The sequence below is a fragment of the Pocillopora damicornis genome, chromosome 5, assembly GCF_964200805.1.
Source record: "Pocillopora damicornis chromosome 5, jaPocDami1.2, whole genome shotgun sequence".
Classification (NCBI taxonomy): Eukaryota; Metazoa; Cnidaria; class Anthozoa; order Scleractinia; family Pocilloporidae; genus Pocillopora; species Pocillopora damicornis.
In genome coordinates this window covers 22,854,730-22,868,719 of record NC_142674.1, presented here as the reverse complement: position 1 = coordinate 22,868,719, position 13,990 = coordinate 22,854,730, and the positions used below count along the sequence as shown (strand labels likewise).

Genomic DNA, 13,990 nt, shown 5'->3' with positions numbered 1-13,990 from the left:
CAAAAATCTCAAACGAAGGGAATGAATTTGTTTCAAAGCGACTTCGTTAAACCTTAGTGGCTTCACATCTTACCAATCATCCTCATCAGCTATGAAAAAGGTTCGTTTCCAGCGACATTGGTTCGATAAGTAAAGTCATTACTTGGTAATAAACTGCTAAAACGATGTTTTCGAATATTGCCATATTGCACAATGTCAGGAAGGTTTCTAGAACGCTGTAGTAAAAATTAAGAAATATCTAGAACGCTGTAGTACTAACTAGGAAATATCTTTCTTGTCGGGCTCAGACTGTTAACGCTTAAAACTCATTGAATACTACTTTGAGTCAGTAGTCAATATATGGTCACCACTGATCACCACGAAAAAACATCCAAAAATCTAAGAAAACGGAAAGTAGATATCATACTGATGACTGTATTCCTTACCTGCTTCTTTGAATACTCGCAATGAAAAATAATTGATTTGCCTGCGGCTGAATTAACATTTGTTTTATGTTTTTTTTCTCGAAAGTAGAATACTGATTTCTGAGGGGCTTTCGTTTTCCAGTAATATTATCGTTGTCTAATTGTCAAGCTACGCAATAAAAGCACTCCGCAATCGCTGAAAATATGAACAAGTTGCCTTTGGAGAAATAAGTGACTGAGGGGGGGAAAGTTTTTGAGTTTCCTCACGTGATGAGTAAATCCAAAAGTTCTATTTGGATCATAAAAGAACTAGATCAAAGTTACTTATTCCCAGTAGTGTCTACACCTGAATGGGTCAGTGAGCGAGTAAGCTGGTGGCACATTTACATAATATATTGGAGTCTACGTAGAAACCTTTTTCTATGCTTCGGGTTAGCTGCGCGTTAAGAACACTAGTTCAAAATCAAAGTTAAAATGCCGGCCATCAGGCAAACTTTTGTGAATTGTATTTATATCAAAGTGTCAGCTTAGGGTTTACAAACAAACGATTTTAAGGTGTTAAAATTAAAAGAAACAGCCGTAGAGAATGGTTTAATATCTAAAAATAAACCCTCAGGGTGTTCTGAATGTTTGCGTTCTCATCTGAACAACAAAACAATCACAGTTAAATGCCGGTCATCAAACTTTGTGAACTAGACTAATATCAGAATTTCAGATAGGGTTTTACATATATTTTAAGTTGTTAAAAAAAACAGACTCCAGTTTAAAAAAGGTTTTAAAATCTAACTGAATATGCCCTCAGCAAATTTTGTGTTCTTTCCTGAATAACAAAACGGTCGCGATTAAGGTTAGTCAAGAGAAGGAGGTTTTTGAATGTGGGGAAAAGTCATGAACATCTCTCATTCAAGTTTTTTTCTGTCGTTTCACTTTCAAAAGCATCAACCACGAGGTCGACAACTTGGTCAGTGTAAGTCGAAGGATAATTGGCACTCTGTCATTTACTCAGTAAATAGTTATCGTAAATTGTTAATTAGATGAATTTTGCATGAGTAAAGTTTTAATGAATGGCAAAGCCTCCAACGAATCAGCCCTATTTTCTCGGTCAGTCTTTATTCTGTGACTGTTAAGAAGCGTAACGTTGTGCAAAGTTCGCCACCGAAGAGAAATAGATCTGTTACAAAGCGACCCTGTCAAACCTTTGTGGCCTCACATCTTATCAATGATCCTCATCTGCCATGAAAATATTTGTTTTCAGGGACATTCGCCAGATAAATGAGCTCATTACTTGTAAAAACCCGGTTTCTCATCAGCAACAACAACCAAGCAACTTCCTTGAATTCACTATGATCATATATGTAATTGTAATAAGGCTGAGTGGAGTCTGTAATCACAGGAGTGATGAAAAAGTCGGTCGACCGCGCAGCGGAAGTCCGATTTGTTTATCACGTGTACGATTTCAGACTGAATTGGACAAAGTCTTCTTACCAATTAATCATGGAAATTACAATTTCTGAGAAAAGAAAAACAGCCAGGTCACGAAAGAAAAGAAAGAAAATTTGCATTAAAAGACTTAGCGAGGAGGCGTAAATTGTTTGATTGGTTGATTTAAACTGCCGCTTTGAATGTGATTAACTTATTGAACTGTTCGATAACAAACTTTTTGGATAACAAACTCTCCGATAACGACTTGGCAAGTGAATTAGTGGATAATGGGAGTTTTTTAAACCAATTACAATCGAATAAATTGCAACTTTATGATTGATTATGGTAATAGGGTCGAGGGGAATCCAATTCAGTCTGTAATCATTACGAGTGATTAAAAATTTCCGTAAACAACAATTACATTTTGGACAAACATCTCCGGTAGAGACAACGTGAAAAAGGAAAAAATTACTCCATTTTTGAAATTCACCAGTTTTCATTTTTCAAGATAAGTGGTTGTTGCTATGGTTATTGTAATTAATTCTGTGATTGGTGGATTTAGCTGATTGGACTTAGTATAATGCTTCTTCAATTGCAACTGTCCGATTATAGGTGTCCGATTACAGCCAACTGTCAGATTACACTGTCCGATTTCAACTGTACAGAATGATTGGAGAAAAATAAAGCAGGTAATGCAAGGAAGGCTTCGATTTAAACATGAATTTCTGCCTTTAATTAGAATTTTAAAAATGGCTGCATTTGTTTGCCGTCTCATACGGCACCACACCTCAACTTCAGCATAACGTATAAAAGAAGCGTTGAGTTCCAAATGGAAATTAAAATAATTTGCCGTCGCGGTTTCGGTTCGCAGACGACGTAAATCGTGGTGAATTGTTTTGCATAGGACGGTTAAGAAATGTAAAAAAATTTTAAAACGCGCTTGCTGAGCTATTGTTCTGCCAATTAGATCTTTTGCTTTTCCATTGTAGTGACAGTCAAACATTGGAAACTTCATTTAAGTACTTTACCGGTACTCGTAATTTACATTGTTAATGTTATTGTTAATCCGGGACACCGATACCTTTTAGTGCCCGTCAACACATGTGTCAGCGGACTCGTTCTGTGAAGACGCCATTTTGTGAAGTATATGTAGCACGAGGTTTTTGTAGATTAAAGCCTTTAGAAACGAGGCCAAACGTTCGTTTAACTATCATAACATCCATGTCCCCTATTGTTTTTGCCGTTTCACTTTCAAAGTAATAGCCAAGAGGGAATACCCAAAACAGAAGTGATCTGGATACCCAAAACATCGGGATACCCTAAGAAACTGTGAAAGCGCAAGTTTCGGAATGTTTGGGAAACTTAGGTACTCGGATTTTGTTATCTAAAAATATTGAATCACTCCAGAGAAGTAAGCTCTGATAGGAAAGTCTTATGAATGCTTTTCCGATTTTTATGTTTGCATAACACGTTGTCAATAACCGTAATTGCAGAAACTGATTGTTTTCGTAATTACGTAATTAAGCAAATATATTTATTTCATTGCTGATGTCATTAGGATAATCGCGATGCAAGAGTTCGTAGTTTTCCAGTGGCCGTAATTTGCATTGGTAATAAACTTGACCTCGTTCACTTTTTGTTAAAGCACCAGTCTTCCGTAAGAAGATAAGTCAGCCTATCACGCTGAGAGCTCACGAGGAAAGATAGTGTATTTCTGGTGAGGAGCAGAACGTTACTTGACTGATTACTTTAATCTTGTCATAGTGTTATTGATCAGAACGCTTACTTTTACGATGGATGTGAGCTTCGAACCTCAAACATCAATTTGGTTTGATTACTTTGTTAGGCTATAAAATAAACCCAAACAACTTTGGTTAAAAATCTTGAGATTTTTCTGGTGCTATTTAACAAACTCATGGTGTGTGCCTGCATAAAAGTGGGAAAAAGAGGATTACATAGAGAATAATGCATGGGCGCGCGTGGATATGGAATTTCTCTCCGCGTGTTTAACTACGTAGCTCACGAGTGAGCGCAGCGAATGAGTGAGATGTCGACATGAACACGAGAAGAGAAATTTCATATCCACAAGCAACCATGTATTATTTTGTTTCTCATATAAACTCGATAAACCCTTTACTGACAAGAAAAATCAACTTTATTCATCAATGATATTTGATATTCTAAAAGATCAAAAACGTGTAGAATCGTATCGTGTGGTTCTTACATTAATCAAGATGTATTGAAAGTTGTTTATCTCTTCCGTGGAACAAAACACTTAAAAATCATGGTATAGGTTGGCCTCATTACTGAGGGAAGTTTAGGAATGTAGGAAAAATTGTTATCTGATTTTCATTGTTTTTGTCGTTTCACTTTCAAAAGTGTCAGCTGTGAGGTCAATTTTATCGGTCAATAATTTTATCAGTGTACTTTTTTTTTTAGAGTAACTTTGTCTTAACTTTAGTTTTAACTTTACGGTCACATGTGAAATAAGTAACTTCTCTATCGCAAATGCATAAATTATTATTTTTTTTAAAGTCCTGTCCTGTCCTGTGACTATTAAGTCATGTTATGTTGTGCAAAAATCGCCACCGGATGAAATAAATTCGTCACAAAGCCGGAGTTCGTCAAACCTCTGTGGCCCCACAGCTTGTTCATCATCCTCATCAGCTAAGGATAGATTCGTTTTCAGTGACGTTCATCTGATAAGTAGGCTCGTTACTTGGTAATAGCTTGCTACAACAATATTTTCAAGCGCTCCATGCCATATAGGGGAATGTCAGGAAATCTTCCAGACAGTTGTGGTTAAAGGTTGTCTCCTGTTAGCCCAAGAATTAAAACGCTTGAGATCAAGTCTGTAAGAATCAAACATCTTGGCAAATGAAAATTTTCAACCCCCCTTTAAATTTTACATGCAGTTAGGCACTCAGGGGGATGCACAAAAATGCCCTTTTTAAAGGCGGCAACAATCTTGTTGCCATGGTAACAACGACTGCTTGTTCGAGGCCTGGGGCCTCATTTTCATACAAAAACGTCGCAAGAAAAGAGTGAAATGTTTATTTCTCTATCTCAAGCTAAATAAAACATTACAAATTGGCACTTCTACCATACATAGTAACATCCTTTGTCTTCACATTGATTCATTCAATATTCCCTGGGAGTGAATGAGAACACACCAATAGATTATTCACCTCGGTACAGTTTCGGTCATTTTCGTTGTCGGGAAAAACAGGGAAAACGTTCATCTGAATTTCTCCAAAAGTACACCGATTCTGGAACCGAAACTACCCACCTAGCGAATTATAATATTCTTGTTATTAAATATGTAAAAATCTCTACGGGCCTGCCTCTACTTTTTATGGGGGCAATTCGCAAAAAAAGCTCAGAAATCAGATATTGCATAATTTGGCGATGTTTACACCTAATGTTCTCAACAACAAACGTTTCAGACAAATGAAACGTGCGAGGCTTTGAAAGAATGTGATCTTATGAGCAATATCCTGAAGAGAAATCTCGCCTCTGTTTGTCATCTTTTAAAAAAAATTGACCAACCTTCGTGGAGGACAACTCGACGTAACTACAAACATAGACCTCAAATCGTGTACATATCATCCAGATTCCGAGTGCTGCACCTTTCATGGGAATTTGAGCAATCTGAAATTCTCTGAAGATACACTGTTATACTTGTATATTATTTGAAACATGTTGAAGTCGGTTGATCTACACGAAACTATCCTCACACCGGTCAGTTGTCATAAACACCTTATCACGATGGCGTGACGCTGTATTTCTCCATGAAGTTTCCATCGGTCGCCCCAAAGAAGACGAGAAATGGACATTTTGGTCGTGACAACGTATATGTTCATGACAAATGACCGGTGTGAGGATAACCAGCTCGGTGGGTAGTTTTGGTTCCAGAATCGGTGTACTTTTGGAGAAATTATTTGCTAGTTTCTTTGCAGAATACAGGTAGTACAACATCATTGATTCCCCAAGATTATCAAATGCTCTGATGAAGAGCTAACGTTCGAAACGTCAGCTTCATAAACTCATCACAATGGCCAATTTACATTTTAAACTCAGTTAGTAAAGCCAAATTATATTGTATATCCCACCAAAGTTTTTTTAGAAATTTACCCCGTTGATTAATGTTGTTTATAGAAACTATGCATGGGGAAAGTTCTCACAGCAAAAGTTAAGATAAATGCTGTTTTGTTTATCTTTATCCTGTGACTTTAGAGTCATGTCATGTTGTGTAAAGATCACAACTTAACTAAAATGAAGGGTGACAAACCGAGTTTGTCAAACCCCTGTTACCTCAAATCCTGGCAATCATCCTTATCAGTTACGAATAGATTCGTTTTCAGCCATATACCTCAGATAAGTAATCTCGTTAACCGGTGAGGTGATAAACTGCTAGAACAACATTTTCAAATGTTCCCAGAACGTTGTAGTAAAAGGTTTATCAATCCTTCTTGTTTTTTTAAGAAACCTGCAGCCTTTCAAAACCACCTAATTGATGGCGCGACCCCACGACATACGATCGTTAATCAAACTAAAGCATGCGTCATTTTTTCTTTTACTTGATAAGAAGAATAAACGAAACAGCTGGATCAAAACTCATTTGGATAACAGATGACTTTCATAGCGTGACAGTCACACAGTCTGCTTCAAACAATCTGTGTAGGTCAGATAAAATTGTAAAAGTTTCACCGAATGTGATCCGTTGATGTGTTCCAGTTGTACTTATCCACACCCTTCTTCAATTTTTTTTAAAGCCGATATAGTGAATTCTAACACTTTCAGCTCGTTACAAAAAGTTTCAAGGTGAAATCGACCAAGCTTGCTTTTGTAACTTAACATGTGTGTTCCGGTTTGTAGTGACTCATTATGAATCCAGATTATCGAATCACTTTGTATTGCGTTACTTAAAAATAATGTTTCCATGATTACAGGAGAGGATGGCAATGGAAACCTAATAGAAGAAGCCATGATAGCTTTCATGACCATCGCCTTCTATGTTTCCATGTTCTTGGTCAACTCAAATCGCATTCAGAAAGCCATTGAGATACGCAGGGAATGTTTGATTTTGCTAAATAGCACCGATCAAAAAAGCAAAGACATCTTTATAGATCTTTTCAGCAAGATGCTGTTTGTCTTATACATAAAGTCTGGAATTATGCTTAAAACACTTGGCGAAAACCTAAAGGCGAAGGAATATTTTGAGAGGGCCCTTACTATAACTACCGAAATTGGCGACAGAACAGGAGAAGCATCATGTTATGGAATGCTAGGTACTGTGTTTCTGTCACTCAGGCAATACGACAAGGCTAGAGACTATGTCCAAAAGGCGCTTGTCATCAGAACTGAAATTGGCGACAGAGAAGGAGAGGCAACTGACTACGCAAATCTTGGTTATTTGTTTCAGTCGCTTGGGCAATACGACAAGGCTCAAGAGTATCTCCAAAGAGCGCATGTCATTAGAACTGAGATTGGCGACAGAGAAGGAGAGGAAACTGACTACGATTACCTTAATTCTGTATTTCTGTCGCTCGGGCAATACGACAAGGCTCAAGAGTGTCTCCAAAGAGCGCTTGTCATCAGAACTGAAATTGGCGACAGAGAAAGACAGGCAACTGACTACGGAAATCTTGGTAATTTGTTCCGGTCACTCGGGCAATACAACAAGGCTGAAGAGTATCTCCACAGAGCGCTTGTCATCAAAACTAAAATTGGCGACAGAAAAGGGGAAGCATCATGTTATGGAAGCTTAGGTACTGTGTTTCTGTCGCTCGGGCAATACGACAAGGCTCGAGAGTATCTCCAAAAGGCCCTTGTCATCACAACTGAAATTGGCGACAGAAAAGGAGAGGCAACTGTCTACGGAAATCTTGGTAATTTGTTTCAGTCGCTGGCGCAATACGACAAAGCTGAAGAGTATCTCCAAAGAGCGCTTGTCATCCAAACTGAAATTGGCGACAGAAGAGGGGAAGCATCGTGTTATGGAAACCTAGGTACTGTGTTTAAGTCGCTCGGGCAATACGACAAGGCTCGAGAGTATCTCCAAAAGGCGCTTATCATCAGAACTGAAATTGGCGACAGAGAAGGAGAGGCAAGTGACTACGGAAATCTTGGTAATTTATTTCAGTCGCTCGGGCAATACGACAAAGCTGAAGAGTATCTCCAAAGAGCGCTAGCCATCAAAACTGAAATTGGTGACAGAAGAGGGGAAGCATCATGTTATGGAAACCTAGGTACTGTGTTTCTGTCATTCGGGCAATACGACAAGGCTAGGGAGTATGTCCAAAAGGCGCTTATCATCAGAACTGAAATTGGCGACAGAGAAGGAGAGGCAACTGACTACTGTAACCTTGGTACTGTGTTTCTGTCGCTCGGGCAATACGACAAGGCTCAAGAGTATCTCCAAAAGGCGCTTGTCATCAGAACTGAAATTGGCGACAGAGAAGGAGAGGCAACTGACTACGGTAACCTTGGTACTGTGTTTCTGTTGCTCGGGCAATACGACAAAGCTGAAGAGTATCTCCAAAGAGCACTTGTTATCAGAACTGAAATTGGCGATAGAAAAGGAGAGGCAACTAACTACGGAAATCTTGGTAATTTGTTTCAGTCGCTCGGGCAATACGACAAAGCTGAAGAGTATCTCCAAAGAGCGCTTGTCATCACAACTGAAATTGGCGACAGAAAAGGGGAAGCATCATGTTATGGAAGCCTAGGTACTGTGTTTCAGTCGCTCGGGCAATACGACAAGGCTCGGGGGTATCTCCAAAAGGCGCTTGTCATCACAACTGAAATTGGCGACAGAAATGGTGAAGCATCATGTTATGGAAACCTAGGTACTGTGTTTCAGTCGCTCGGGCAATACGACAAGGCTCAAGAGTATCTCCAAAAGGCGCTTGTCATCAGAACTGAAATTGGCGACAGAAGAGGAGAGGCAAGTGACTACGGAAATCTTGGTAATTTGTTTCAGTCGCTCGGGCAATACGACAAGGCTAGGAAGTATGTCCAAAAGGCGCTTGTCATCAGAACTGAAATTGGTGACAGAAAAGGAGAGGCAACGCACTACGGTAACCTTGGTACTGTGTTTCTGTCGCTCGGGCAATACGACAAGGCTCAAGAGTATCTCCAAAAGGCGCTTGCCATCAGAACTGAAATTGGCGACAGAGAAGGAGAAGCAAGTGACTACGGTAACCTTGGTACTGTGTTTCTGTCGCTCGGGCAATACGACAAAGCTGAAGAGTATCTCCAAAGAGCACTTCTCATCAGAACTGAAATTGGCGATAGAAGAGGAGAGGCAACTGACTACGGAAATCTTGGTAATTTGTTTCAGTCGCTCGGGCAATACGACAAAGCTGAAAAGTATGTCCAAAGAGCGCTTGTCATCACAACTGAAATTGGCGACAGAAAAGGGGAAGCATCATGTTATGGAAGCCTAGGTACTGTGTTTCAGTCGCTCGGGCAATACGACAAGGCTCGAGGGTATCTCCAAAAGGCGCTTGTAATCACAACTGAAATTGGCGACAGAAATGGTGAAGCATCATGTTATGGAAACCTAGGTACTGTGTTTCAGTCGCTCGGGCAATACGACAAGGCTCAAGAGTATCTCCAAAAGGCGCTTGTCATCAGAACTGAAATTGGCGACAGAAGAGGAGAGGCAAGTGACCATGGAAATCTTGGTAATTTGTTTCAGTCGCTCGGGCAATACGACAAGGCTGAAGAGTATCTCCAAAGAGCGCTTATCATCACAACTGAAATTGGCGACAGAAGAGGGGAAGCATCATGTTATATAAGCCTAGGTACTGTGTTTCAGTCGCTCGGGCAATACGACAAGGCTCGAGGGTATCTCCAAAAGGCGCTTGTCATCACAACTGAAATTGGCGACAGAAATGGTGAAGCATCATGTTATGGAAACCTAGGTACTGTGTTTCAGTTTTTTGGGCAATACGAAAAGGCTCAAGAGTATCTCCAAAAGGCGCTTGTCATCAGAACTGAAATTGGCGACGGAAGAGGAGAGGCAACTGACTACGGAAATCTTGGTAATTTGTTTCAGTTGCTCGGGCAATACGACAAGGCTGAAGAGTATCTACAAAGAGCGCTTGTCATCAGAACTGAAATTGGCGACAGAGAAGGAGAGGCAACTGACTACGGAAATCTTGGTAATTTGTTTCAGTTACTCGGGCAATACGACAAGTCTGAAGAGTATCTCCAAAGAGCGCTTGGCATCAGAACTGAAATTGGCGACAGAAGAGGGGAAGCATCATGTTATGGAAGCCTAGGTACTATGTTTCAGTCGCTCGGGCAATACGACAAGGCTCGAGAGTATCTCCAAAAGGCGCTTGTCATCAGATCTGAAATTGGCGACAGAGTAGGAGAGGCAACAGACTACAGTACCCTTGGTACTGTGTTTCTATCGCTCGGGCAATACGACAAGGCTCGAAAGTATCTCCAAAAGTCGCTTGTCATCACTACTGAAATTGGTTACAGAGAAGGAGAGGCAAGTGACTACGGAAATCTTGGTAATTTATTTCAGTCGCTCGGGCAATACGATAAAGCTGAAGAGTATCTCCAAAGAGCACTAGCCATCAAAACGGAAATTGGGGACAGAAGAGGGGAAGCATCATGTTATGGAAACCTAGGTACTGTGTTTCAGTCACTCGGGCAATACGACAGGGCTCAAGAGTATGTCCAAAAGGCACTTGTCATCACAACTGAAATTGGCGACAGAGAAGGAGAGGCAACTGACTACGGAAATCTTGGTTATTTGTTTGAGTCGCTCGGGCAATACGACAAAGCTGAAGAGAATCTCCAAAGAGCTTTAGCCATCAAAACTGAAATTGGTGACAGAAGAGGGGAAGCATCATGTTACGGAAACCTAGGTACTGTGTTTCAGTCACTCGGGCAATACGACAAGGCTCAAAAGTATCTCCAAAAGGCGCTTGTCATCACGACTGAAATTGGCGACAGAGAAGGAGAGGCAAGTGCCGACGCAAATCTTGGTAATTTGTTTGAGTCGCTGGGGCAATACAACAAAGCTGAAGAGTATCTCCAAAGAGCGCTAGCCATCAAAACTGAAATTGGTGACAGAAGAGGGGAAGCATCATGTTATGGAAACCTAGGTACTGTGTTTCAGTCGCTCGGGCAATACGACAAGGCTCAAGAGTATCTCCTAAAGGCGCTTGTCATCACAACTGAAATTGGCGACAGAGAAGGAGAGGCAAGTGCCGACGGAAATCTTGGTAATTTGTTTGAGTCGCTTGGGCAATACAACAAAGCTGAAGAGTATCTCCAAAGAGCGCTAGCCATCAAAACTGAAATTGGTGACAGAAGAGGGGAAGCATCATGTTATGGAAACCTAGGTACTGTGTTTCAGTCGCTCAGGCAATACGACAAGGCTAAAGAGTATCTCCAAAAAGCGCTTGTCATCAGAACCGAAATTGGTGATAAAGAAGGGAAAGCAGCAGATCTTGCAAACTTTGGACGTGTGTGTAGAGCTATGGGAGATTATGAAGCCTCAGAAGTATGCTTAGAGAAAGCTTTATCGATATCCAGAGATATTGGAGATAGAAGAAAAGAGTTCGAAATCCTTCAAAGTTACGCCATTTTGTATTTGTCGCAAGATAGAAAAAAAGAATCCCTTTCGTGTCTTTATCTCTGCATTGAAAAGTATGAGGAGCTGAGATATTTCTTAGGCGCCAATGATCAGTTCAAAACATCATTTTTGGAGAGCTCAGGAATATTTCCCTACAAGCTGCTTTGTAGTTTGCTTTGTTACGCCGGAAATGCTCGGGATGCTCTTTATGTTGAGGAGTTGGGTCGAGCTAGAGGCCTATCAGACTTAATGGTAGAGAAGTACTCGGTTGGAACGCACATCTCTGCTAATCCGCAATCTTGGTTTGGCGTTGAGAACATTTTTAGAAAGAAAAATAACTGTACTTGTCTGTACATTTCTTATTTTCACAATGATCTGCGTTTGTGGATCTTAAAGACAAGTGGAGTCATTCACTATAGAAGAATATCAGTAAAAGAGAACCTAGTTCAGGCTGGGTTGCCCAAAGATTTGCCTTTGAGTAAATTTTTGGATGATAATTTCCGGAGTCTTGGTATTTTGCCCACTAAGGATTGTGAAGATCGGTCTTTAAATATGGTTAAATTGCGACCTCCCTCCCCCGCAAAGAAGAGCTCAGCAAGATTACGACTCGTGGAGGAGGACGAGGACGAGGACGAGGATGAGGACGAGAAAATGATTTCAAGTCTATTTTTGTGTTACAAAATGTTTATTGCTCCCGTTTATGATTTGCTTGAGGAGCCTGAAGTCATCATCGTTCCTGACCGCAGTTTGTACAAAGTTCCCTTTGCTGCACTGAGTGAAAAGGAGGGAGCCGAATACCTCTCGGAGACTCATAGCATCCGTGTCATTCCTTCTTTGACAACACTCATGATTATTCAAGATAGCCCAGAGGACTATCACAGCAACACTGGTGCCTTGATAATAGGCAACCCTAAGGTTAATTGGCTGCCGTCATTGTTAGGTGCGAGAGAGGAAGCGGAGATGGTCGGACGACTGGTGGGTGTTCTGCCTCTGGTAGGAGAAGAAGCAACAAAGCAGGCGGTGCTTGAGCGGATAAGTTCAGTGAGCCTCATTCATTTTGCTGCCCATGGTGACGCCGAGAGAGGAGAAATTGCCCTCTCCCCCATTCCTACTTCCAACAGGCGAAACGGTATCCCACCACAGGAAGATTACATGTTGACGATGGCTGATGTATCACGAGTGAAAGTCAGAGCTAAACTGGTAGTACTTAGCTGCTGTCACAGTGGAAGGGGTCAAATTAGAGCCGAGGGAGTTATAGGAATTGCCCGTGCGTTCTTAGGATCCGGTGCTCGCTCGGTGTTGGTTGCGCTGTGGGCCATTTCAGACTCAGCAACAGAGCAGCTGATGAGTCGGTTCTACAAACACCTTGTAGAGGGAGAAAGTGCCAGTGAATCCCTTCATCAGGCCATGAAGTGGATGAAAAAAAGCGGGTGTACCAGAGTGTCTGAGTGGGCTTCGTTTACGCTGATTGGAGATGACGTGAGACTCGGGTTTGACAAGCAGAGGTAAGACTCAGTCCGAAAAGATATTTCACAAATTAAAGTCTAAGTAGATGTGAAGGTAGCTGTGGTTTACTGGTCGCTGACTGTCGGCGGGGATCCTTTGTTACCTTGAACATCAAGGCTAGTTAAATATATATCCATATATGCATATATATATATGTATATATATTTTATTTCTTTTCGGAGAGTTACTATCGACGCTCTCTGGTGTAAATATAGAATCTTAAAAGGGCCTCTCTGCCAATCACATACAAGTGGTAGCCATTTATATTTTTAGATATTGAGCTTGGTATAATTGTATATGCTTTATATCCAAAATATTAATCGAGTTAATAATAAATTGCTGTTTTTTTTTCCCTTTTTTTTACAGAGAAAGAGACCCAGACAGAGTAAATAATGAGAATCACTCGAAGGAAACAGAGCTAAAAGACTTTTAGATGCATAAATTGGATAGAGCAAAGTAGAGAACATACTTTATTTGGTATTTCATTGAAATTAAAAAAGGAGCTATCCCAAATTAGATCGAGGTCAATTTTTTGTGCTTTCTTTTTCAATGTTGTCAAAAGATAAAATTGGTATCTATCCAGTGTTTTTTTTTTATTATTTAAACGTTGGAAATGAATGGAAATAATATATTAGCATAAGCCATTCAGTAAAAATTATAATAAGCCAGTTGATCATTTCTTATTCCTTTTGGCGGTCTTATCTTACAGGTATAATTTAGCACACTCGACACCTCTTTTTCATAGGGGTGACTTAAGGTGTAAACAAGTATTACTTTTCATCCTCCGCACTGAATTTATAATCAGGTAATTTATACGAATAGCACGTAGCTTTTTTAGGGGCGGTACCTTGGGTACGCTAATATAATATGCACAGAAAAATGTTGTCGTTAGTAAGGCTTTAAAGTTAAGCGAAATCAGTAAAGTTAAAACAGTAGTTTAGGTATAAAACGAACCACTAGAATCTGGTTAAATTTTTTTTAAAGCCTTTTGTAAGGTTTAGTTAACAAAACCTTCAATATTTGAGGAATAAATTTGATGTGGCATCTTAAAGGA

General features: G+C 40.2%; 1 protein-coding gene across 1 annotated transcript; it reads left to right on the top strand.

Annotated features, from left to right (window-relative positions):
• Positions 1-6,622: 6,622 nt before the first annotated feature.
• Positions 6,623-13,990, top strand: LOC149046016 (uncharacterized). Its single transcript, XM_089206341.1, has 2 exons — positions 6,623-12,935; positions 13,303-13,990. Exons 1-2 carry the CDS (start codon positions 6,769-6,771, stop codon positions 13,367-13,369), a joined length of 6,234 nt encoding a protein of 2,077 aa, XP_089062467.1. The 5' UTR covers positions 6,623-6,768; the 3' UTR covers positions 13,370-13,990.